General features: G+C 49.3%; 1 protein-coding gene across 2 annotated transcripts; it reads right to left on the bottom strand.

Annotated features, from left to right (window-relative positions):
• Positions 1–5,211: 5,211 nt before the first annotated feature.
• LOC141998641 (CMRF35-like molecule 1) lies at positions 5,212–17,661 on the bottom strand. Of its 2 annotated transcripts, none has more exons than XM_074971497.1 (6): positions 17,462–17,661; positions 16,178–16,531; positions 13,947–14,094; positions 11,741–11,856; positions 10,044–10,096; positions 5,212–9,342 (listed from the first exon to the last, which is right to left on the bottom strand). In XM_074971497.1, exons 1-6 carry the CDS (start codon positions 17,499–17,501, stop codon positions 9,187–9,189), a joined length of 867 nt encoding a protein of 288 aa, XP_074827598.1. In that variant the 5' UTR covers positions 17,502–17,661; the 3' UTR covers positions 5,212–9,186. The 2 variants fall into 2 exon arrangements, with proteins under 2 accessions (XP_074827598.1, XP_074827597.1); XM_074971496.1 differs by having other exon boundaries at positions 11,741–11,859.
• Between the last annotated feature and the right edge of the window lie 8,036 nt (positions 17,662–25,697).

A 25,697-nucleotide genomic window follows, 5' to 3' on the forward strand; every position in this document is an offset into this window, starting at 1 on the left:
GTCACAAGGGGTTGATTCGCAGCGCAGGGCATGTGCATAGGTTCTTACACACCTAGCTTAAATAAATACGGATCTGCCCCTAGGACTCAGGTATTTCTGTCCATCCCCCTGCATTGCCACATTCTGGGTGGATGGGCCTTCTGACTGAAGATACAGCCATGTAGCAATTCTCAGCAGGGCAGCCCTTGCATTTCACCATCCTGAAAGAACCCCTAAATCCCTGCCCCCTGTGGGTCTGATTGATGGTCAAACCCTCCAGGCGCACACCTGAAAAGGCAGGCACAATTTTGCACTTAAATTGTGCTTTCCATACTACACTTGCTTACACAACACGTCCAACTGTTGCTCATGCACGTTCCTAAGTTGTGTGCACAGTTGCTGTATTGTTCAGGCAAACTCCGCAGGAAGATTTGGAAAGTCCAGTCCATTGTGATTCATAGGTGGATAAAAATGCCAATGAGATGGGGGAAAACTGATATAGGAGCCTGTGATGGGGTATAAAAGCCCCCACATTCGACAACAAGGGGTTAAGGGATTATTTTGGGCTCAGCCAGCCCCGCCCCGCCACACCCGTAGCAAATGCTCCTTCTTCTGGGGGAATTAAAAGACAGCGAATTAGTTTATTTGGGTGGCAGAGTTGGAGGTAAGCAGACCTGCAGCTCACAGCTCCAGCAGAGCAAAGCCTAAAGGCTCTGGAATAGCTGCCCATAGGGGCCCTTCCTGAGGGAAGGGAGGACCCACCCCAGAGACAACCTGAGAGGGAAGTATTCTGTGGATCTTGGACATTAGTAACCTCCCTTACTTATTTTGGTTTGGATTTCCGCACCAGGGGAAAGCCTGGAACTAAACTGACCCCAGGAGGGGAAGAGGCTCGGGGACAGCCTTAATTTTTGGTTGCTAGACTACTGGTAACCTGGGCCCTGCGTTGGAGCCCAGTGGAGTGGGCAGGTCTGGGCTCCCCTCCCCACAGTCCCCTTGGTAGTCAGGGGTTGCAGTCATGACTACTAAGCCATGCTCCCCAACCAGACCCGAGGTGAGAGCTGTTACAGGGCCACTATATAAGAACACTTCAATATAAGCTTGACATCACCTAACAATTCCCCTGTGCTGGGATGACCTTCCAACAGTGAGATCAGCTGACTTTGGGGCAGCTTTGCTCTGACGGAGGAGTACAAAGATACCATACTGTTGTGGAGACTCTTGCCCATTGACCTTAATAGAGTCACCCAGAATTTACATTGGGGTGAATGGAGCATTGAGCCTAAGGTGTTTAGTCCCTAGTGCATGCTTCTTACAACAGAAAGGTACATTCCATGAGCCCAGTGGGCTTGTAATAGCAGTAAGCCACAGTGGGGGCTATAGCTGTGAGTTACTGGCAGCTGATAGCATGAAACCACTTACACGCCCAACATGTGTGCAGCAGTAGCCTCCACACATCCATCGTGTTGTGGCTTGCTGTTCTCTTTTACACTTACTGTTCCCACAGAATCTAAGTAACCAAATTATTTCCTGTGTGAATCTAGGCTTCTCCATTCTGCAATTTCTCTCGCTGGAAATGAGCGGGGTGCTCTGATGCAATTCAGTAAAGTTATGGGGAAATGTTCCCTGTTGAATGCGCCAGCATCTCTGACATGATGTGAGGTCCTGTGGGCTGCTGGGCTCAGAGCCCTGGGACATGGTTTGTTTACAAGCGCAGACATCTGGCACACTTCCTAGTGACTGGAGAGCTGTCCTACACATCGCCATGGTTTGGTGATCACGTTCTGTGTTGCCAAGGATCCAGCGTTGTGTATCCTGGTGGGTGCATGGTGCAAGTCTGGGAGTGCTCATTCAAAATGTGCTTTCTGTGAATAGTCTGTGACATTTGCTAAAAGTCAATCTTTAGTCAAAGATTCCTGGTAGTAAACTTGATCCCTGGAATATTTGCAGAAAGCAAATGCTAAAGGGACATGAACATAGAATCATAGAAGATTAGGGTTGGAAGAGACCTCAGGAGGTCATCTAGTCCAACCCTCTGCTCAAAGCAGGGCCAACCCCACTAAATCATCCCAGCCAGGGCTTTGTCAATCTCAAGCTGGGCCTTAAAAACCTCTAAGGATGGAGATTCCACCACCTCCCTATGTAACCCATTCCATTGCTTCACCTATCTGAAGCAAAATAATTTAAAAGTTTGAATGAGTATCTGCAAAACATTGATTACATTATTTGCCCAGGTCTACATGTGATGCACTTTCCTAGGACAGAATTTAAGATGGGACAGTAACAGGACATACTAGGATCTGCCTTACCAACTTGGTAGGTTGATGTTCTTGTCCCTCTGTATAGATTCTCCTGCAAGAGCTGGATGAGACAGAAAACAGATCAGAACAAAGTTACAGCAACAGGTAAGGAGCAATTGCTGATTTAACAGCTACAGAGATCTAAATGGCAGGACTCCTCTGTAACTTTAGATGCCAACCCAAACCCCATCTATTAATCTGGTCAGTGACAATTTTTTCCACTGCCGCCCAGACACAGCCCTTTGAACTAATCTTGTTCTTCTCCTTAGACTTGTTGCAGATGTAGCCTTCAGAACGGACCCTGATTTGGAATAGCAGCTAAATCCAACCACCTGGCACAACAGCCTAACTCAAAATGACCCTTGTCAGCAAAATAGCCCATAGGAAATGCACTGACCAATGCACAGGAGTGGTCCAATGCATCACAGCTTACAGTTGCTGCGCTGGAATATTTGGGGAAATTACTGCAGAGTACTCTAGAGGATTTGCTTAGTAATGGCTGGTCCCATGGGACCGACTGACACTGAGATGATCCAACTGTATCCACACATAACTAATCCCAGGCTGATCAGAGCTGAGCTGGCTCACCAGAGCTCTCAAGCCACGCTCCTATGTACTGACACATTAAGTGTAGAGGAAGTGAAATCCTGAAGTGTAACAAATTCAGGGCCAGATTTTGGTGCCTTTACTCACATTGAGTAGCACCTTTCTCCATAAGTAGGCCCTTTGACATCCATGATGAGCTACTTGTGGAGTAAGCTGCTACTCTGTGTGAGTAAGGGTACCTGAATCTGGTCCTCATGCAGGGATGTAGGCTGAACACCATCACAAGAGATATTTATAGTTGTGGACAATGTTGCACATGGTCGCTCATGTATGCAGGCATGCTCTTCTCTTTCTGCCTAGCTAATTAGGATGTGTGATGGGGTGTACTCCCCACACTGGCCCTGCAAGAGCTGAATTAGGACAAATGGGGCCCCATCAGCCAGCTAGGCTGCAAATGGGGGAGATTTAGGCTGGCAGCAGCTAATTTGAGAGTAGATCACCTGTAGAGGCCTTGCCTGTCCCTCACAAAGCCAGAGAAGGGGCCTGCAGGGAAGTAATTGTCCTCCCTGGGTGGAGGGAGTTTGGGCTGGCAGACTCAGGAGAAGGTAGGAGAGAGCTCAGGGAAAGGCAGCAGGGTTCAGGAGGGAACAGACCTTGGCTTCTGATTAGATGGTCCCTAAGATGGAACCTGGAGTAGAGGGTAGGCCCCATCACCAGTAGGTCCCCATGTCTCCCAGTGTCAGGTTCTTCGTAGTCACAGGGAATGAGTGGTGGGGTGTGATTGTCTCTGTTGGAGACTCTGCCCTGCTTCACCTCGTCCGCCGACCCTGTGGTCTTGCCCACACAGTCAAGGGCAGACATCCATTACTCTTCCCCTCCTCTCTGATTCCATGATGTGAAACTGGGTAAGTGGGATCCCTGTCCCTGTTTTTTCATGCTGGTTGATGGCAGATCCATCATCTCTAGCTTAAGGGGAGAGAGACACTAGTGGAGTTCCCCCAACTCCTAATTACTGAGCCAGAGAGAAGTATCTGCTCTGCACTGAGAGAACATCCCAGTCTCCTGGCAACTGGCGCTTAGAGCTAAAAAAAAAAAGGGGGAAAAAGGGGCCTGCAGGCTGCTGCCCTTTCTGGATGCCCCCAGACTCCTGCTGACAAAAATAGAGCATTGCAGGAAGACATCTGTGGGCAAACTCTTCATTGCCAAACAGAGACTTTAGGACCCTCCTGTTCTCCCCTGCGGGGTTAGGATGTTTTGGTGACTTACAAATGTGAAGGCCCAACCTGCAGTAAATTTACCAATAGGTGTACTCTGGAAAAAACTCCTAGTGAATGAGCAGCTTTAGTTCCTGCATAAACTGTAAGGAGCAGTTCAGATGATACATGGCCCACCGGAGAAGCAGGTACAAAATCCAAGTCTCCAGGAGCAGTGCATTGGGGCTCCTGCAGGTTTATTGGAAGCCTCAAGGACCATTCCTGGAATTCCTCTTCCATTCTCAGCAGCCGCTCTCCGATAACACACACGTGCGTGTGCGACGGGCCCGAGGAGGAACAACGCTGGTGGTTTCTGCTGGTGCATACGCAGCTCATTGCTGCCTTACCTGGGAAAAACATCCAACCCAGAATTTGGAGAATTCTCATTGTTCTGCCTCTCGCTGCAGGGTGGCGGGACGTCAACTCCAGGTGAGTCTCTCTGCAGGAAAATCTTTATTTGTATTACTAGAAAGAACTGGGCCCCTTTTTCTTCAGTAGGACTTTGCAATGAAACTTTGTGGCTGCCTAACCACTTCCTTTGTTGTAAGGGTTCTCAGTGTCTCAGCTGCCTCACTTCTCTTGGGAAAGGCTGGGAGGGCAGTAACTCTGACTGAGGGCTTGTCTCGACTACAAAATTCAGTCAACTTGAGTTAAGTTGACATACAGCACTGTAGTAATTAAAGCGATGGTTCATGTCCACACGTGCTCCTTCCATTGGTGCAAGCACATCGTCACCAGGAGCGCTTTCCACTGGCTGAAATGGGGCATTGTGGGACACTGACAGCTGGAGCCCTGCAGCCCTGAGGCTGACAGCCTCAGTTGTAGGTACAGGGCTCACAGCTGCCTCCCCGGCTGTCAGGGCCAGAGCAGGGGCTCACAGCTATGAGCCTGGTGGACTGCTCAGGTTGTCAGCGCTGGGGGTGCGGGAAGGGCTTAAGCTGTAACCCCATTCAGAGCTGACAGCCAATGTAAGTAACGCAGTGTCTACACAGATACGGCATCACACTAACTACATTGACATAAGCACTATGCCTCTTGTGGGGGAAAACATCCACTTGGCAGGAAATCAATCAATGGGGATACAGCTCCTCCGTCTGATAAATGATTGGTACAAACGAGTGCTTTCATCCCCAAAGCCTTATTTTTATTGAGTCTACAGCACACACACAAAATAGCAATAGTTGCGAGCACCCCAGATATAGTTACCCAAAGTCTGAGGTGGTGTCCAGTAGCAGGTCTCCAGCGGCCAGCCTTCCTCCTAGCCATGGGGAAGATTTGCTAATCTTTTTATACCTTACTTAAGGCAAATAACTCAGAACATCTCTAATAGGCTGACCATTTCTCTAGCAACAGTTTAAAAAAACACAACAAAAAAAAATCCCTCATAATTTCTACTTATCCGTAAAGCCGCTCTCAGCAAAAAACAAAACTTATAATCACAGACACCCAGAGCCAAGATCAGTTCTTCACACTCCCTTTCATTCCCATGACCCTGTCACTTTCTCACCCTCACAGACAAACACTGAAGCTGTGGGGCTATTTTGTCTGCTTTGGTTGTACCCAGGTCAAACTATTCCTGACTACGTGGTGTCCTTGCTTCCAGCTTATAGTGGCTAAGTGTACAAGATGGCTGCGGGTTATGTTAACATCCTGTTTTGTAACAGGAAAAGTCCAATGAAAGATTTCAGTTTCTTCAGTAAAATTCAAAATGAAATTTTTTACTTTGAATGGACATTTCAAAGGAAAAGAGAAATTTTAATTTTGCTTTTGCTTAAAATGTCCTTTTAATTAGATTTTTTTTCAGAAAAACCAAACAAATGACACTTTTAGTTGAACAAACTGTTGATTTGAAAATGAAAATTCTTGTTTTGAATCAGTTTGAAGCTTCCTGTGGGAAATTTGGAGAAGTTCAAACAAAGTCTATGTTTGAAATTTTTCATGGGGAAAAATGTCTAGTCTGTGACCAGCACTGCTTTGCCCTACATCCACCTATCACATCCTGCCCATAGTTGAATTGTAAGCACTTTGGAGAAGGGACAAGCTCATATTTTGTATTTGTACAACTTTCAGTGCAACCGGGCCCTGATCTTGATTTGGGCTTCTGAGTGCTGCTGTACTAGAAATAATTAGCAAAGAAAAACTATATTTAGTGGCAGGTAATATTGCATCAGGACACCTCCCCTCCTCCCCCTTTAGAGCATGGAAATAAAAAGATGTCTTTTGCATTCCTTTCCACTTTCACATTGCCTAGAACACTCTCAATAATGCACGTCGACACTCCATAAGGCTTTCACTTCCAAGTCCAACAGGTACCAAAGACGTGACATGTACCAAACTTTATCAAACTTGCAGCCTAACGCAAAACCTTAACAGAGACCTTGTATGCTTTTTTTAAAATCAGTTATATCAAGAGATCAGCATTGCTGACTGTCACATGATCCATGCACTTGAGATGTTATTTTTAACAGTGCTGAGGGGTTCTTAGTTTAAGAAACTAATTTAATCCCTCGTGGCATGCAAATTATCTATCTAGATACTTTTATTGACCTCTGTGATGGGGTGGACTAGCTCTAGAGGCCCCCTGCTGAAGACCTCCTGGCCCTGCTTTGCCCTGCCCCCTCCAAAAAGCAGAGAAGTCCGCCAGGTGGCCTAGAGTGGCTGCAGAGAAGCAGCCAATCAGAGGGGCTGCTGGAGGAACCAATCAGGGGCTAGAAGGGCCATAAAAAAGGAAGCAGCAGCAGGAGAGCAGTGTGTTGCCTAGAGCTTGAGGATGTAGGTCTGGGTTGCTGGAAGAGCAGCAGGACTGTGGACAGGCTGAGCTCAGGGGACTGAGCCCAGAACTTAGCCAGACCAGGCGAGGGTACCGTGCTGGTTTGGTTGAAGACTGAGCCCAAGCAAGGGTTGCTGTAAGGACACCAACTATGGGTGCTGAGATGGGCCCCTGTTGGGCTGTAAAAGAAGAAGGTGTCCCTGGGGAGGAAGCCTTGGTGCTTGGGCCCCCTACCAGGACCGTGAGAAAGAGAGACTGTATACCCCGGAAGGGGGGATGGTATGTGTGACTTGGCTGGAGGGCTGAGTCGCTGATACAACCAGTGGCCGGGGGACACTCGTGAGAGGCGGGTGCTACCCTGGTGTAAGAACCCAAAGAAAAGCAGGGCTCACACCTAACTAAAAAGTGGGTGCCTGTGAGAAGAGGTGGGTGCTGCCCTGTGAAAAAACTGAGTAATTACAGGCATACGTTGCCCAGAAGGGGGCGCTCGCAAGAGATGGGTGCTGACACTGTTACAACCCCACTCCTTATAGTAAGTGAGCGTTTCAGACATTCATTAATTTACTCTCACAAAATCTTTGGGAAGTAGCAGTACTTCTGTTTTGTAGATGAGGAACTGACACCCAGAGATAAGTGATTTTCCCATAGTTACAGAGGAAGTCTGTGGTGGACATGGGAATTTAATCTAGATCTTATACACCTTAGCTCAGCACCTCCAACGCAAGCCAGATCTTCTTTTTTTATTATGCTTTCTGTTTCCAGGAGCCTTTGTTTCCCACGGTTCACAGCAATGCATGAAATTCATGGCTGGCTCCAGATGTTTATTAACAAGTGCGGCAATGTTTAGTTGCTTTTTGACCCTCTCACCCTCATTGGGCTTTCTGTAGGAAGCCTGATTAACGCTAGTCATGCAGTATAAATGATTGATGCCAGTGAGACATAATTTATAATAATCCATTGTTTCTGGATGGTCACAAATTCCCTTTGCAAGAAGAAAGAGGCTTAAATCTAGGGTAGTTCATGCTAGAAAAATAAATAAAACTTTCACGCCATCAATCCATACTGCAGGGTGAGGCAAAGACGGTGGTTAGAAGGCCCTCCTTGCATAACATATTGCATGCAAAAAAACGACATTAAAATAATATTAAGGTTGCAAAATCAAGCAATGAAAAGTTAGGGGATGCTGAAATTAAGGTGGTCTGTGCAATTGGAAGAAGTTTTTACTGAGCATGTACAAACACGGATTTTTCAAAGGCTTATAAATTGGCCAAATTTGACTGGATTTTCACAGCAAAAGGTATGTCCCTGAGACACGGGCCACGGTCTGCCAGATTTCAAGTCCTGGCTGCAAAGTGTGTGGGCACTACAGCTTCTCAAAGAAAAGAGAGAGAATTTTTATTAACATTGCAAGACAGCATATTTATCCCTAGCCTTGTTCTCAGGAATATCTGAACTGTTTGGTTGAAGCTTAAAAAACAACAACAACAACAAAAATAATTCTGAGGGAGACACCTGGCTAAGAAAATTTAAAATTCAAGTTTGGCAAAGTTATAAGCAACCAAAATGGGGTTTTATAATGGGAAGTGTTGGGGAGGCAACCTTAATAAGACCATCCCCCCAATAACGCATAGAGACAACTCCGAGGCCCAGGTTCCTCCCCATGCACTTCTCCTCTCTGTAGAGGATGACTGCCCTGTGTCCAACCAGTTCAAAATTCAGTTCCAGGGGTTTTAAGTTTCTGTTTGAAAACAGGCTGGGATGTAGATGCTTGACCTGATTTGATTCCAGAGCTTGATAGATTTAATCACCAGGACACCTGTGAGCATGTAAATTATCTTTCCATCTATCTCTCGGATGCCTGGGTCTGTTTCCGGTTTAACTTGCTGTCAGAGGTGGTGACAGGGGGAACTACCCTCTCTCCTGATATGGAGGAAACTCCTCTTGCAGGCAGGTTTGCTTCATGGTCCCGCTAAGCTCCCTTTTTGCACCAGATGTATGATATTCAAACACAGATACAACGTTTCTCTCGTGTCCTGCTGACCAAATCCTGGGGAGTTTCATTGTCTGTAAGCCCAGCCACTGGCTCTTTGAACTCACTCCTCACAAGATAACAGCAACTGTTTAGTTCCATCAGGCCACCTGTCCATCAGACAAACCAACAGACTCCAGGTCCAGGCTGAGTGTGTCCGTAAGTCCTCTGCCTACAACAGCTGGCGGAGTTTGTACAGGTCAGATTGGCTTCTAAACCCTGTTGCTTCACATGTTGCCAGGTAGGGATCAAGCAGCTTGGATAAGGACCATGCAGCCCCCCAATCACCACTCGGCCTCCTATCCAGGGTTAGTGTTTGGTTGGCTTCTTCACAGCGCTGTACAGGGTTTCCTCAGGGGGCTTGGCTGGGCGTGTTTTCTTGGGGCGCTGCTCCACGTTGGCATAGATGGGCTGCTGGTCGGGGGTGGAAATCGTCACCGTGGCATAAGAAACCTCTTCTGAACCCTGAAATAAAAACCTCATTGATCAGAGGGAAGAAGCTAGAATAGGAGCCCAAGTAGCTGTGGCTGAGCAGATCCTGGCTTCATGAATTTCAGCAGGTCCCTTTAACCAAGTGACTTGTCTGGGCTGTGTTGAGGACTTATCTCTGACATCCCTAAAGTGTCTATGGATGGGTGCATTACCCCTTTCAGCCAAAGCATCCTGGGTGCACTCAGGGAGCCCTGCCCTGCAGCTGAGCTATATAAACAGGAAAAGGAAGCAAGGGGCAGAACAGGGAACTGAAACCCAACTGCACTTTGGCTATCCGAGGCCCTAGGTTGCTAGTCTGACTAAGGTTTATACAGAGTAAAACAGATTTATTTGGGGTTTGGACCCCATTGGGAACTGGGTGTCTGGGTGCTGGAGTCAGGAGCACTTCTTAAGCTGTTTTCAGTTAAGTCTGCAGCTTTTGGAGGACGTGGTTCAGACCTGGGTCCGTGTTTACAGCAGGCTAGTGTATCTGGCTCAACAAGACAGGGTGCTGAAGTCCCAAGCTGGCAGGGAAAACAGGCTCAGAGGTAGTCTCAGCATATCAGGTAGCAGCCCCAAGGAGGTCTCTGTGACCCAACCCGTCACACTCCCCTCCCCCGCAACTGTGATATTACACCTCCCTAGGACAGAATTTAAGAGGTGATGTTACCAGGACATATTATGATTTGCCTTACCAAATTTGACAGGTTGATTTTCTTGTCCCTCTGCACAGATGCTCCTGAAAGAGCTGGATGAGACAGAAAAGAGATCGAATTAGAGCCAAGTTACAGCAACAGGTAAGGGGGTAACTGCGGCTCTCACAGCTTTGCCGTTCTAAGTTGCAGGGCTGACCTGTAACTGTTTTTCAGGGGACACACACACTGAGCTCAGAAGACCAGAAATGTATCAAAACTGCAGTGCCCCAGTAAATCCAGCCATTGAGTCTAGGTTACCTTCCTGCTGCCCTGCCACTGATCCAAAAGGAAATGGGTCTATTCTCTAGGTGCTAACTGAGATCCGGCCAACTGCACCAGTCAGTGACCGCTTTCCATCACCTGCACAATACAGCCCTCTGAACCAAACTCCAGCTTCTCTTTAGACTCAGTGCAGACCTGGCCTGCTGAACCAAACCAAACAGGGGCACGTCAGCATAAATCCATCCACTCAATACAACCAAAGTTGAAAAGCTCCTTCGGTGCTCGCAAAAGCTCCCACATGAAAATGGTCTCTTCTGCAGGAATGGTCCAAAAAGCCACAGCTTACAACAGCTGCGCTCCATTGTCTGAGGCAATCGGCGTAGAGTGCTGTAATGTTTTTAGTATCAGCTGATCCTGTGGAACTGACTGACCCTGAAATGATCCATCGCTATCCACACACCGCCAGATCCTGGACTGATCAGAGCTCACCTGAGCTCTCAAGCCATGTAGTGACACAGTGAGTGAAAAGGAAGGAGACCTTGGTGTTTCGGGTCAGACTCTGATACCCTTACTTAGGGTAGCACCTTTACTCCACAGGTAGTCCCACTGATTTCAGTGATGGAGTAAGCAGCTACATAGCATGAGGGTGTGTGTGTGTGTGTGTGTGTGTGTGTGTGTGTGTGTGTGTGTGTGTGTGTGTGTGTGTGTGTGTGTGTGTGTGTGTGTGTGTGTGTGTGTGTGTGTGTGTGTGTGTGTGTGCGCGCAGTTTAGAGCTGGGCAAATAACGGATAGAGGGGAGCTGGCAACTTCAAAACATTGAAATCACTTTTTTTCCCCCAGGTTAAGTGAAACGTTTTGTTTAGATAAAATTGAAATGTTTCTCTTCAGTTGTGATCATTTTCAACAAGAATTTGTTTCAAATTGAAAAACCCAAATATTTACTTTTGACATTTTAATATGAAATAGATCAGGTATTTTGGATGTGTAGGATTGTTTTTTTTCCCCCCTGAAACAATTCGACAGGACTTGGCAAAACGTTTTGGTGTTGCTGAGTCTGTATTTTTCACTGAAAAATAATTTTGGTGGTAAAACTTTGCCCAGCTCCAACAGAGATGTAGAACAAACACCATAACCAGAGTTATTTGCAGTTTTGGACAATGTTGCACATGGGTCTCTCGTGCATTTCAGACATGCTCTGTCGAGCTCAGCAGGGTGCAATAAGCACAGAAGTCACTTGGTGGCAGGGGCGCTGGAACAATGCGTATCGTGGGTGCTGAGAGCCACTGAACCAAACTGTAAACCCTGTATATGATGGAAACCACTTCAAGCCACGGGGTGCGGCAGTGCCCCTATTTCCAGCCCCTGTGCTTTGTGGAGTTCTGGACTTTCCCATTTGGGGAAGAGGGAGGGAAGGAGAGAAGCAGCGAGGATCAGAAACATGACTCATTTGAGGACATGTGCAGGATTTCACTTACCTTTTTTCCTCCTCTTGGACAGTCTTACCAACATCACAGCAGCGAGCAGCAACAAAATGAGAACCAGCAGGACGCATGGTATCAGGATGTAGAAGAGGATGTCTGAGTCTTGGGACCTGCTGGAAAAAGAGAGAATGTCTGTTTTCACACTTTCTCCTTCAACTGCTAATTCAGCCAGGAGCAACTGTTTGTTGTGCACCAGGCCCATGGGATCCAGCAGATTAATATCCTAGTCCGGGCTAAATCTAACTCAGATCACCTCTAAAATGGCACCTGTATCAAATACAAATGTGAGTAGCCAGGAAGCTCGTGCAGTCTGTAGGAAGAGTCTGATGTAGCAGGCATGGTCTGTGCCTTGTGCATGTGGGGGAGCGAGACACAGGCCAGGGCCTGGTGCATGGGAGGAAATAAATGTCACTTTTATTTTAAACCTGCTCTAGCTGTATCAGCACCTTTATTCGTAGATAATATTACCGCCCCCCCCCCCCTTGTTGTCTGCCAGGGTCACAGAAACTTTTGAGGGTGAAACTTTGTCTGGATTCCCTTAGGTGAGTTGGTCACACCCAGCCAACTCCTCCTGCGCAGTTGACACAAATGTGTAGCTGATGCTGGGTGGGGCAAGTTTAAGGATGTCCACAGCTGCATTAATCTGGTGATTTCCACGCCTGCCCCCCCCCCCCCCGGCTCATTTATCATGCATAGGATTTTATCTGAACACTATCTCACCCTGCATGAGAATATGCATAGCCAGTTACTTAACTAACTTCATTTGTCCCTTTTTTTAGTCTTGTCTTTGAGATGAGCAGAAATGACCAACAGCCTCTCTAGTATAGCTGATAAATATGTGCTTTAAAACTAACTTGTGGTGACTTTTTTGTTAATTCTTTGGTATTATCAGCTCCAGTCCTACAAACATTTTAAGCAAATACTTAACGTTCTAAACATGCTTAAAGTTAAGCAAGCACGTGGAAGCGTTTGCAGGATAAGGGCCTTAGACATTTTGGTTTCCTTTTAGATTTTTTCCTGGTGCCCGGGATTCTGTAGTTTTAATCCACTTTTAATTTTAGCAGATAGAAATCTTATTTTGTTGAAAGGAACAGTGTCAGCTCAAATTTGGCCCCAAATTTAGATGTTGTCAAAACATTTACAAAAACCTTAGACCAACAGAGATGTTTCCATGCCTTGTTTTAAATTCCAGTGTAAATAAGTAAGGATGCCACTTGCAGCGCTGGCATCTGGCAACCCAAACCTGGCAGGATTATGCTAGTCAGTACATGGGCTGGAGTGGAACTAATTAGACGCAAAAGTGAAACTGACCAGTCGGCTTTCATTCTGGAAGATGCACAGAGCTCAAAAAGTGAACAAAATATACGGGGAAAAGTTCATTCGATTTTAAAATTTCTTATTTTGAAATATTTTGGCTCTAGATCTTGTAGTTTGTCTACAGTTGGAGCTTGTTCAGCGCTGACTCGGCTGCACCCTTTGCGGACTCTCCTTGTCAGGAATAGATGGTATGGACCAGGATGTAGATGTCCGTGGGACTAGTCATGTGACTCAGATGGCTCATGTGCCTAGTGCTTGCAGGGGCAGACTCTCAGATCTGGTGCGGGAAGTGGGAGAAACTAGCTGTCAGGAGGGAAATGAATGAGGAAGGGGGACGGTTACAGCAGTATGACCACATGGCTTTCTCAGCAGGCACGGGCGCGTCTTAGTGGTTTAATGGGGGAGGGCTGTAATCAAACGTGACCTGATAGAGCTAAGAACGTGCATAATTTTAAGCACAGGAGCAAGGAATCAGTGCGACGTCAGGGGGTATATACCCCCTTGCCTTCCTTCACAGTTCACTATTGCGTTTTATATACCCCCTGACGTTGCACTGATTCCAGTGAGGCTGGCAGCCCATAGGGTATGTTTACTCTGCAGCTGGGAGGGATCCTTACGGCCAGCGCAGGCCTCCTGGTGTAGTGGGAGCTCACCCTAGTGTGCTAAAAGTAGCTGTTGCCTAGACTTTGTGGTTTGGGCTGTCATCATGCCTAGGGGTAGGTGTGAGTGTGAGAGCCCAGGCTCCAAAGTCCGCACAGCTATTTTCAGCACATTATCGCAAGCCCCACTATCGCAAGTCTGGGTACCCAGGCTGGGACCTCGCACCCAGCTGCAGTGTGGACGCACCCATAAAAGCGACCCTGGCTGGAGCATTGATACTCACTCCGAGGGAGCGGTGTCATGGTTAATGGAGAAGCTGGATTTCCCTTTCTCAGCATTTGTCCCGAGGGAAGTAGATATTGAGGGGGAAGAAGCAGTTGGTTGCACTGTCGCTGATGATGACCTTTCTGTTGAGGGTGGGGAAGAATTAGCTGTGGATAAAAACAGACTCAGTAAATCAGATTCCATGGGACGAAATGCCGTTTTCTCAATGGCACTAAACATTCTTGTTCCTAAAAAGAGGTTTAGGTTTCAAGAGACACAGGGGAGGGATTCTCCACTCTGCTGAGGCCCCCGCAGGCTGCTCCGATGGGGTGGAGGAGCCATGAAAGCCCTGCAGTCACCAGGGCAGAATTGCCCCAGCATAAGAACTGCATCAGGCTGCAACAAGTGGCCCTATGCTGCCTCCCACCACTGAAAACATTGGCATGGGGAATGCCAGGCTGGAGGTGGGGGAGGAAAGGGGGCATGTCTCTCTCTGTCACTTAGGGCCATAGAAACTCTCTGCTGCTGGGGGATGCAGAGTAGTACATGGGAGCCCATGGGGACAGGTTGTGGGAAATTACAGCAGCCACTCCTCTACCTAGTTCATGTGACAGCTCAGAACTGGAAAGATGCCAGGGCAACTTAAAGCCATCTTTGCCCCCCTCCCCCTGGGGTGTGCCACCCAGAGGTTGAGCACAGATATTAGTCACAGATTCTTCACTTCTGGCCAGACCATGCTTTGCTGAACTAACATTACAGCAACAGAGTACACCCACCCTCGCTGTTCTCTTTGCCCCTCTCTCTCTGGCTGGTACCCCACAGCCGCGGCTGCAAGATGAAAGAAGCTGGGGAACAGGGCTTCAGATGGCGAAAGCTGCCAGAATTGACAGCTTTTTAGCAAATGTGTAAACTGTCTCTGTTTTTCGCGCATGCCCTTTATCTGGTTTAAGTGCAGTGAGGAGTCTCTGCGTCCAGATGCTGAATCAGGGCAGAGTCCTTCTGCCTGGAAGAGACACTGGTTACTGATTTCCCTGCCACAGTAGGGAAACAATGCCACCTTGCTACGCTCATTTCTGGGCGCACTGTCTGCACTGAGGGGGTGCGACCTGAGAGTATCAAAGATCACAAGTCAATCCATGAAGATATCATGTCTGGAATTAGATTCCACTAATGGGAATTCTTTATGAAGGTGAGATTTGTGTATTTGGGGTGGTGGAGGGGAACTAAAGGGCAGGGCCAATATTTATATTTCCCCTTAACCAGTGGGGTAGAGCATAAAGCTGGGGGGCTGGTCCCACAAAACACCAGCCCTCTCCTAAGAGCATAAGAATGGCCATAGGGGTCAGATCAATGGTCCATCTAGCCCAGTATCCTGTCTTCTGACAGTGACCAATGTCTGGTGCTTCAGAGGGAATGAACAGAACAGGTCATCAACAAGTGATCCATCCCCTGTCACCCATTCCCAGCTTCTGGCAAGTAGAGGCTAGGAACATCCAGAGCATGGGGTTGTATCCATGCCCATCCTGGCTAATAGCCATTGATGGACCTGTTCTCCATGAACGTATCTAATTATTTTTTTAACCCTGTTATAGTGTTGACCTTCACCATATCATGTGTCAAGGAGTTCCACAGGTTGACACTGCTAGTCTTTTATTTACTTGGAACTTCCCCATTCCTGTCAGCCACAGTGATACCCAGACCCCACTGCAGCCAGCTCCTGTCCTCTCCCAGTTCAGGAGGAGTCCCACAGGGCACTAACAGCCCCACCATCAAGGCCCTCCGACCCTTAAAGCCGAGCGAGTAACTGGGAGGTCAGTGAGCAAACACGAGTCAGCAGGGTCCAGACGAGGGCTGGACACGCACAAACTAGGATGAGAATGGCCCAGGGTGAAAGCAGAGCCCCTTCCCGCGTGCAAACGCCCCTCCCCACGCGGGGCGGGACACGAGCCAGGGCAGGAAGAAACTGCCCTGCCATGTTATTTACAGGCGCTGCCGGCTGGCCTCGGTGAGGGGCGCTCACCGTGTTCCCTGGGGCGAGCGCAGGGCGGGGCCCTAGGAAACTGGCACGGATCTAAAATCGACTCTCCGGAGCAGCGCCTTGACGGACACCCCGGTGTCCCCCCACCCCCGCCTCGTGCTGCGGCCCCGCAGAGCCCAAAGGCTTCGTGTGTCCGGAGCGCCGGACACCGGCCTGCCTGGCTGCGGGCCCCGCGCTCCCGCCTCGCCTTGAAGGGCGGCGCCGGGATTTACCTGGGGAGACGGTGAGTTCCACAGCGGCCCTGGGGTCAAGCCCAGCCTTCCCGACCCCGCAGTGGTACGTGCCGGCGTCTGCCCGGGTCAGGTTCTCCACGGTCACTGTGAAGGCGAGCTCGGTGTGATTGTCCCGGATGGAGACTCTGCCCCGCCTCACCTCGGCCTCCGACCCATTGGTCTCCACGATGTGATGCCCGTTGGAACAGCGCCAACTTCCTCCTTCCAAAACTCCTGCTTCCTGGCACCAGAACTTCGGATTCTCCTCAAAGCCGCCCCGGTACCGGCACCGCACAGCGACCGACCCGCCCTGGGGCCCGCGCACTGCCCCGGGGCCCGTCACCGCCCAGCAGCCTGCGGGAGACAGGGACGAGACCCGGGGCGTCGTTTCCGTCGGAAGACACACAAAATGCCCCCAGCGCCCCGGGGAATGTTGCGAGCCCCGACCCGTGTGACCCGAGCCTGGCCACGCAGGGAGAGGGAGGGCCGCACCCCATGGCCTGCCGGGCTGTAGCCCCCCCAGACAAGGACTCCACCCCCAGCCCCCCAGAAAGGGGCAGGTTGCCGTTAACACCCCGCTCCGCTCAGAGTCCATGAGGGGAAACTGGGTCTGCGCGATCCCCGGTCCCCTTCCTTTGTACTGGCTCCGTCATCCCTAACTCCGGGGGAGAGACACCCGCCCCGGGGGAGTTTCCCCTCCCCTAATCCCTGAGCCGGGGGCAGGGAGACGTATCCGCCCTGCCAGGAAGCGCAGAGAGTGGCTGGCGCTCAGAAACGTGTTGGCCCCGTCACAGGGGCTGCTGTAAGTCTGGACACCCCGTAACCCCCCGACAGAGCATCACGGGGAAAATGTGGGAGCAAGTGTAACCTTACACAGACTTCGTGGGCACAGAGAGAGAGAGAGACTGGGACAGTCCCGTTGTCCCCTTCTGGGCTGGGGAGTTTTTGGTAACTTACACATGTAAAGCACCAACTTGCGGTAGCTTTGCCAACAGGGGATCTCCGCAAAAAAAGCTCCTATTGATCGGGAGCGGCACCAACCGCGAGGAGCCGTTCAAATGACACACGCCCCGCCCGAGAGGCAGGTACTTTGGCAAAGGCACAAAATCCCAGTCTCCGGGAGCGGCGCACTGCGGCTCCTGCAGGCCCAGGGACAGTTCCTGGAATCCCTCCTCAGCAGCCGCCCCCCGACCCCACACACACACGTGTGGGTGCGCGACGGGCCCCAGGAGCCACAACGCCGGCTGTTCCTGCGGGTGCATACGCAGCTCACTGCTGCCTTACCTGGGAAAAGCATCCAACCCAGAATGGGGAAAAGCCTCATTGCTCTGCCTCTCCCCGCAGCCTGGTGGGACGTCGATTCCAGGTGAGTCTCTCTCCAGGAAAATCCTTCCTTTGTATTCCTAGGCAGCACCGGGTCCGGGTTTCTCCTGTAGGCGTTTGCAATGAAACAGACTCTCTAACTAGTTCTTTCGCTGCAAGGTTTCCTCTTATCTACGCTAACTCACTTCCCTCGGGAAGGACTAAGGGGGAAGTGGCTGGTGTCTTACTCAGCGCACGGTCGTTTGATTACTGTGGTCGCTGGGTTCCTGTTTTTGTCTGGTGATACTTTCATCATGACCGATTACAGCAGGGCCTGGCGGAAAATGGCAGCAGCAGTCGCAAGGAGTTCCTGAAATGTGTGTGGATCTCCACCATCAAACCCTTCATTTTAAACATGCCAATATTCCCAGCCTTCTCTTATTTGGCAGATCCTGGGCAGCCTGTAAACCAACTCCCTGCTGCCCAGTGACCCATCCTAACCTTACAGAAAATGGACCCCCTCAGCAATAACAGCGGCAGAAAATGGACCCACCCAGTGGTACCACATGCCACTTAACGTTTTAACTTTGTTCTTAGATCTGGTTGAAAGGTTTAGTGTGGAAAGCTTTCCTGCTGCTGAACAATGTGTAATTGAAACGGAAAGCTTTGTGGGAAAATTCCAGTGAAAGGTGTGTGCCTTCCTGCAGGCAAATTTGAGATGATTTTTTATTTTATTTTTTGAATCAACATTTCAAAATGAAATGAAAATGTTAGTTTTGTTTTGACGTGGATTGCTTGCGTCAGGATTTTTGGGGGGGGAAACTGAAGTGAAACAATACCTTAAGTCAAATAAAAAAGACTATTCAAAATGAAAATTCTTATTTTTAATAAGTTCAAAACTTCTGGGAAAACCTGAAAATTTTCAGCTGAAATTTTGAACAAAGATTTTTTTTTAATTTCTCATAGGCAAAAATGTCTGTTTTCTCCAAAGCTCCACTTTGTCCTACCCCCAACTGTCATGTCTCTTGTCCCTATTTAGACTGGAAACAGTTCACAGCAGGGGCAGTCTCTTATTTGGAATTTGTACAGCTCCCAGCACAACTGGGCCCTGATCTCTACTGAGCCCTCTTGGTATGGCAGAGCTAGACACAATTAGCAAGAACAGTGGCAGCCAAGGTTACACCCCAACACATGCCTCCATCCAAAACTGTTAACACATGGAAATAAAAAGCTAAGAGGAAAGACTTTGGCATTCCTGTCCACGTTCGTATTGCCTGTAGAGCTGGGAGTTCCGCATTTCAGCCCTTCAGGCTTCCACTTCCATTTCTAAACAACCAAAAGCAATATGTACCCAATGTCATCAAACTTGCACCCTAATGCAAAACCTTACCAGTGACCTCATATGCGTTTATATCAAGAGCTCAGCTCCTCTGACTGTCACATGGCCCATGCACTTGGCAAGTTCCTTTTGCCTTAACACAGCTAGGTGCTTGTTAAAGTTTTGTGGTTGGAGATAGTGACTGGGGGCTTGTCTACAGTTGAAAGGCTACAACGGCACCGGAGCAGCTGTGCCCCTGTAGCGCTTCAGTGTAGACACGACCTATCACCGACAGGAGGGGTTCTCCTGTCGAGGTAGTTACGGCTAGAAAGTTACAAAATACTCTGTAGGCAAATGCCCCCTCTGCATAACTGATCTTTGGGCAATTAGCATTTGAGGAGCAACAATGTGGCCAAAGGACAGAGCCCAGAGTGTCTTAGATTTCTTGCAAAATGGGTACATGTTTCATCAGGCCAGGAACAAATCCAGTTATGCTTAAAGTTCATGTTCTGGATTTTAGATTTTCCCACTTCAATGAGAATTTTGTAAACGAAAGGTTTAAAACTCTTGTGAAACGGAAAACATCTGACAGCTCTTTAACCACAGAGCCACGGTTTCTCTCTTGTCCTGCTGACGAGATCCTGGGGAGTTTCATTGTCCGTAAGCCCAGCCACTGGCTCTTTGAACTCACTCCTCACAAGATAACAGCAACTGTTTAGTTCCATCAGGCCTCCTGTCCATCGTACAAACCAACAGACTCCAGTTCCAGGCTGAGTGTGTCCGTAAGTCCTCTGCCTACAACAGCTGGCGGAGTTTGTACAGGTCAGATTGGCTTCTAAACCCTGTTGCTTCAAATGTTGCCAGGTAGGGATCAAGCAGCTTGGATAAGGACTATGCAGCTCCCCCACCCCCAATCACCACTCGGCCTCCTATCCAGGGTTAGTGTTTGGGTGGCTTCTTCACAGCGCTGAACAGGGTTTCCTCAGGGGGCTTGGCTGGGCGTGTTTTCTTGGGCCACTGCTCCACGTTGGCATAGGTGGGCTGCTGGTCAGGGGTAGAAATCGTCACCATGGCATAAGAAACCTCTTCTGAACCCTGAAATAAAAACCTCATTGATCAGAGGGAAGAAGCTAGAATAGGAGCCCAAGTAGCTGCGGCTGAGCAGACCCTGGCTTCATGAACTTCAGCAGGTCCCTTTAACCAAGTGACTTGTCTGGGCTGTGTTTAGGGATCTCAGAGATAAGTCCTCAAGTGTCTATGGATGGGTGCATTACCCCTTTCAGCCAAAGCATCCTGGGTGCACTCAGGGAGCCCTGCCCTGCAGCTGAGCTATATAAACAGGAAAAGGAAGCAAGGGGCAGAACAGGGAACTGAAACCCAACTGCACTTTGGCTATCCCAGGCATTAGGTCACTAGTCCAGGGGTCGGCAACCTTTGAGAAGTGGCGTGCCAAGTCTTCATTAATTTAAGGTTTCACGTGCCAGTAATAAATTTTACGTTTACAGGGGCCACCGACAGAATCCCAGACTGGCAGCGGGCTGAGCGGGGCCGGTGGCCGGGACCCCGGCTGGCAGGCGCCGGCAGATGGAACCTGAGACCGGCAGTGGGCTGAGTGGCTCAGCGCGCTGCCGGTCTGGGGTTACGTCTGCTGCCCGCGCTGCCGATCTGGGGTCCTGGCCACTGGCCCTGCTGGCGGCTGGGAACACGGCTGGCAGGGGCCGGCGGACAGAACCCCAGGCCGGCTGAGCGGGGCCGGTGGCTAGGACACCAGCTGGCAGCAGAGTGCCACTAAAAATCAGCTTGCATGCCACAGGTTGCCGCCCCCTGCGCTAGGCTGATCTGGGCCCTAGGTGCTTTATTCTCAGTCAGGGCTCTGAGGTCAGGGCCTTATGAATTGAGCTCTGTGGCTCCTCTCCTGAGCTGGTGTCTAGGGAAAAGGCCAGCTTCCCTCCTGGAACACTGAGGAAACTAGAAACTCGCCTGGCTGGGGTTAGTTGGGGGGCTTCTCAAAGGGAATGTGTTTGTCTGGTCACTTGGCGTTGGCCTGCACAGCACGCAAAAGAATTGTTCGTGTTTCTGCTATTGGTCCCTGTTCTGAGAAAGTGAAGGGAGGTGCAGGAGGCTCTGTGGTGTGTGGAGTGGCTCTAGTAGAGAGCAGGGGGAAGAGACTTTCTTCTAGAAAAACTGACTCGGTCACCCAGATCCCAACACCAGATTGCTTCCTATGCTGTGGGTCTACCCTGCAACTCTCACTCATGCAGGTAGCCCCATTGAAGTGCTTGGGACTATTTGTCTGAGTAAGGGCTGCAGTCTTGAGTCCAGTTTTAAACAAGTCAAGTTTAACTTAAGTCTGCAGAGCTGGCAGGGAGGGGAGTTCCCTGCCTTGTTAAGTGTTTCCAGCTGAGCCCTGAGTGGGTGATCTTGACTTAGCTGCAGCCCTGAGCTCCTCATGACAGCTGTTGCAGTTTCGTCCTACCTGACAGTGGGGCTGGATTTCCGCATAATTGCAGTCAGAGTTAGGAAGGGTCTCAACATTGCTGTAAAATCTTGTTTGGTCAGTGGCTGCAGGAGAATCTATAACCGCATACTCTGGGCTGCCGCCTGCCGCATTGTTCCCAACCGCCTGAAACAAAGATGAGCTGAGTTCAGCGCAAGAAGATACACCAAGGGCTCCGTATCTTAGTCAAATTGACAATGTAGCTATTGGGAAGGCAGCTGGGGTGGAAATAAGCACCTCTTGTCATGGGATCTCCTCACCTGCTGAGGATGATTAAAAGCTGCAAGTGACCCAGAGCAAGAGATTTTAAAGGCAATGAATTTGCTTATATCCTAGTATAGTAAAGACACTTTCATAGATTCATGGACATTAAGGTCAGAAGGGACCATTATGACCATCTAGTCTGACCTCCTGCACAACGCAGGCCACAGAATCTCACCCACCCACTGTCAGTTCCACTCTTCCTCACCACTTATTTCAACATTTCCAGTTCTGCAGTTACAGGCACAACAGATGGACTCTCAGGTCTTCCAGACAACAAGACAACAGATGAAAATGAAGAAATGGAGTTACAGCCTGGGAACGTGGACATGGGAACGAAGGGGTCAGCCGGTCCTGGGTCTAAAGATGTTGACTTTCAATGAGGCAGGTGCATAGATTTGTACACACCTAACGTAAACAAATACGGCTCTGCCCACAGGAACTGGGTATTTTTATCCGTTCACTCGTCACCGCAGTCTGGCTGGGTTGGAGGGAAGGTGCGGCGCGTTAATGATGTCATAGCCATGCACATTTTCCAGCAGGGTGGTCCTAGAATCTCATCATGCTCAGAAAAAATAGAAATCCCTCCACCTGCTGGGGCTGATTGATGTGCAAGACTACATGTATAGCATTGCACCTGACTGACACTTGCCAGGCTATTCGCGCCTCTACAAATAATCTGTGGCGTGATTTGTGTGCACAGTTGGTGTAAGTGCTCATGCAAATGGGGCATGAAGATGTGCACAGCCTAGGGGTCCTGGGGTTTGCAGAAATCCAGCCCAGGATGGTTAATATGTGGATAGAAATGTTACTGGTGGAAGACAAAAATCTCAAGGGGAGCTGTAACAGGGAGGAGTGAAATTGACATAAGAGTCACACCAGCAACTCTACACCACCCAAGATTTCCTGTGTGCTGGGGTGACTTTCTGAAGGCCAGATATGCTGACTTTGGGGCCGCTTTGCTCTGGTAGAGGGGTGCAGCACTGTTCGAATGCAGGAGAGAATCTGGCCTGTTCATTTGTAGTGGAGTCACTCTGGATTTACACTGGTGTGAGTGGAGAATAGGTGTTTGTAGCTCCTGTTGCTTTATTTCCCATGAACTACTTATTCTAGTGGAGAGATACATGAACTTCTCCATTGTGGCTTACTACAATTAGAATATGGATGAACAGATCAATGAGCTACTGGTAAATGAAAGCATGAAACCAATGACACGCGCACAGTCGTGGCAAAAGTCCAGTTGTGGCTCATTGTTCTATTTTAGTTTTCCTGTTGCCAGTTTCCCTGTGTGAATTCAGAGATTCCCCATTTCTGCAGTTTCTCTTTTTTGGAAATGAGAGCATAGGTCACTCTGATGCAATTCAGTAAAATCTGAGTCGGTCTATTGAGAATGGTCCCTCTTGAAGGCTTGCTCTCTGGGCCCTCTTACAGAACGTGAGGTCCTGTGGGCTGATGTGTGCAGAGCCCCATGTACATGGGCTTCTTAGCTACCCAAGAACTGACTTAGACATCACAATGGTTTGGTGATTAGCTTTTGTTCTGGCAAGGAGAAACACAGTCCATGTCCTGGTGGCTGCATGACAAAATTTATATTTTCCAGTCTGGATCTGCTCACTGCCTTCAGTGAAGTGGATCTGAAAAATTTCTGCCTCTGAATTGAGCAGAATCTTTTGCTGTCTCTACCCCTTAGGACAGTGGTGGGCAATCTGCGGCCCGTGGGCCGCATGCGGCCCATCAGGGTAAGCTGATTGTGGACCGTGAGACATTTTGTGGACGTTGACTGTCTGCAGGCACGGGCCTCCCGCAGCTCCCAGTGGCCACAGTTTGCTGTTCCCGGCCAATGGGAGCTGCGGGAAGCGGCGGGCCCTGGTCAATGGTTGGGCTAGATGACCTCCTGAGGTCCCTTCCAACACTGATATTCTATGATTCTATGTGTGGTGGGGGAAGATCTTCAGGCCACTATACCTGGCCACTTCCTGCCAAAGAGGTGGGCCCGGGGATGACAGGCTGGAGGCATGCCTGGATCCCAGTTGGCTGTGCTGGGCTCTGGCTGCAGATCTGCTGTGTGCTGATGCCCAGCTCCCGGGCCATTGTCAGCTCCAGCCACCCAGGGGCCAGACAGTGAAGCAGGAACACCTCAGAGCTTCGAGTGACAGCACCAGGCCAGAGCTGCTGGGTGCATCATAGGAGGAGGGAAAGTTGCATTGGGAATCTCCTGCTTCTTTCCCCAATAACTGCACCTCCCTCCAACTTTCTCCAGCATCCACCCCATTATCCTGCAGAGGTGGCTGTTCTCTTAACAGAGAAAATTGGTCTCTCTCTCTCTCTCTCTCTCTCTCACTGCTCCCCTTCCAGCTCCCTTCATCCACATTTGGGCCCCAGCTTGCCAGGAGAGCAGAACATGGACTTGCCTTTTGGTTTGGTAAAAACAGTCACGTTGACAGGAGAATTGAAATCAGGTCTATTTTTTACATTTATCCCACACCCGTAGGTCCCAGCATCTCCCAGGGTCAGGTTCTCCATGGTCACACTGAATGTGCTCTTGGTGTGATTGTCTCAGATGGCGACTCTGCCCCACTTCACCTCAGCCTCCAACCCTGCGGTCTCAACATCTTTGGAGCAGGATTTCCATTCTGCTCCTCTGCACCAGTATTTCGGATATTGCTGAAATCCTTCCTGGTACCGACACTGTACAGAAACCAACCCACCCAGGGGCCCTCTCACCTCTCCAGGGGCAGTCAACTCACAGAAATAGCCTGAAAAACAAAACCAAGCAAAACTCTAATGAAGGGTAAAGGATACAGAATAGCACCTCATGGGACTCCTCTCTCAGCCCATGTTGCATTATACAACGTAGCATACAATGCACCGGAGGACCCTAACAAGAAGTATATCTCAGGGAGTCTCTCCTTTGGTGCCACTGGTGTTATATACACAATAACCAACAGTTAGTGCTAAGGTTACACAATATACCCCACCCCACCCCCCACATACCTGTTAGATTCTCTCTTTACTAAAGCAGACAGAGGGAGAAGAGAAGAAAAGGAATCTGAGTCCACTGGTGAATCAGGCTCCTGGGTAAAGTCAGTGGCATGAATGGATGAACGTGAACCTCTCACCTGGAAGGAGGAGAATCACCCCAGCACAGGGCAGCTGCATCTTCCCAACAATCACCCCTTTCTCACGTTTTTTCTTTAAAATGCAACAAAAATGCACACGGCTTCTGAGGTGGTGATGCTTCCGACTGGAGTTTGTGAAATTTTCAGTGTCAGTGGCACCCAAACACTTCTGCTTCTCTTTTCTTATCTAATTCCTTTTGATCTGTGTGAACCACATGTGTCCCTTATACACTTTATAAAGCAAGAGGGTAAAATAAAGAGAGAGAGAGAGACCAGGCAGTTTGCGATGGGAGCTGTTGAGGAGATGAGTTTTGGTTACTGCAATGCTTCCGTGATGTAATATATATTTGTTTAGCTTTATAGAGCACATGAAAAGCTTCTATCTGGGGCTCTAGCTGCATTTGTCATATATTAAAGATACACTCAAACTGTCAGTGACTGTGATGTGGGTGGTCATGCCTAGTGATCAGAGCAGGAGTCAGGCCTCACGGTCAGAGCCCAGGTGTCCAAACCAAGGGTCAGAGCTGGAGTCAGAGGCCAGATTCTGGCTGGCGCCAAGGATCAGAACCTGATTAACTGACGTGAGGCAGGGCTGGGAACAAGCCAGACACAGGAGCTAACACAGCCATGGGCAAGTGCTTTGAGCAGCTCTGCTCTGCACTGCTGCTGGGCTTAAGATCCATCTGCTGGCTCTTCCAGCCAATCAGGCAGTGGTAGCCGACCAGGTAGCCTACTACAGGCGAGCTATGCTCGTTTAGTCTCCCAGAGACTGGCTGCTGCAGGTCAGGATTCCTGACACAAGCGAGTACAGGCAACAGTAAATGCAACAGCTGCCTCGAAACTAGGAAGGGGACTGCCCCCAGCATTCCCCCTCTCCCCAGCACATGCACACTCACACACACTGAAATGGGGCTGGTCTGAAATGGCCCAACTTGATTATCATACACATTGTAAGGAGAGTGATCACTTTAGATAAGCTATTACCAGCAGGAGAGTGGGGTTGCGGGAGAGAAAACCTTTTAT

The sequence above is a fragment of the Natator depressus genome, chromosome 14 (genome assembly GCF_965152275.1).
Source record: "Natator depressus isolate rNatDep1 chromosome 14, rNatDep2.hap1, whole genome shotgun sequence".
Lineage (NCBI taxonomy): Eukaryota > Metazoa > Chordata > Testudines > Cheloniidae > Natator > Natator depressus.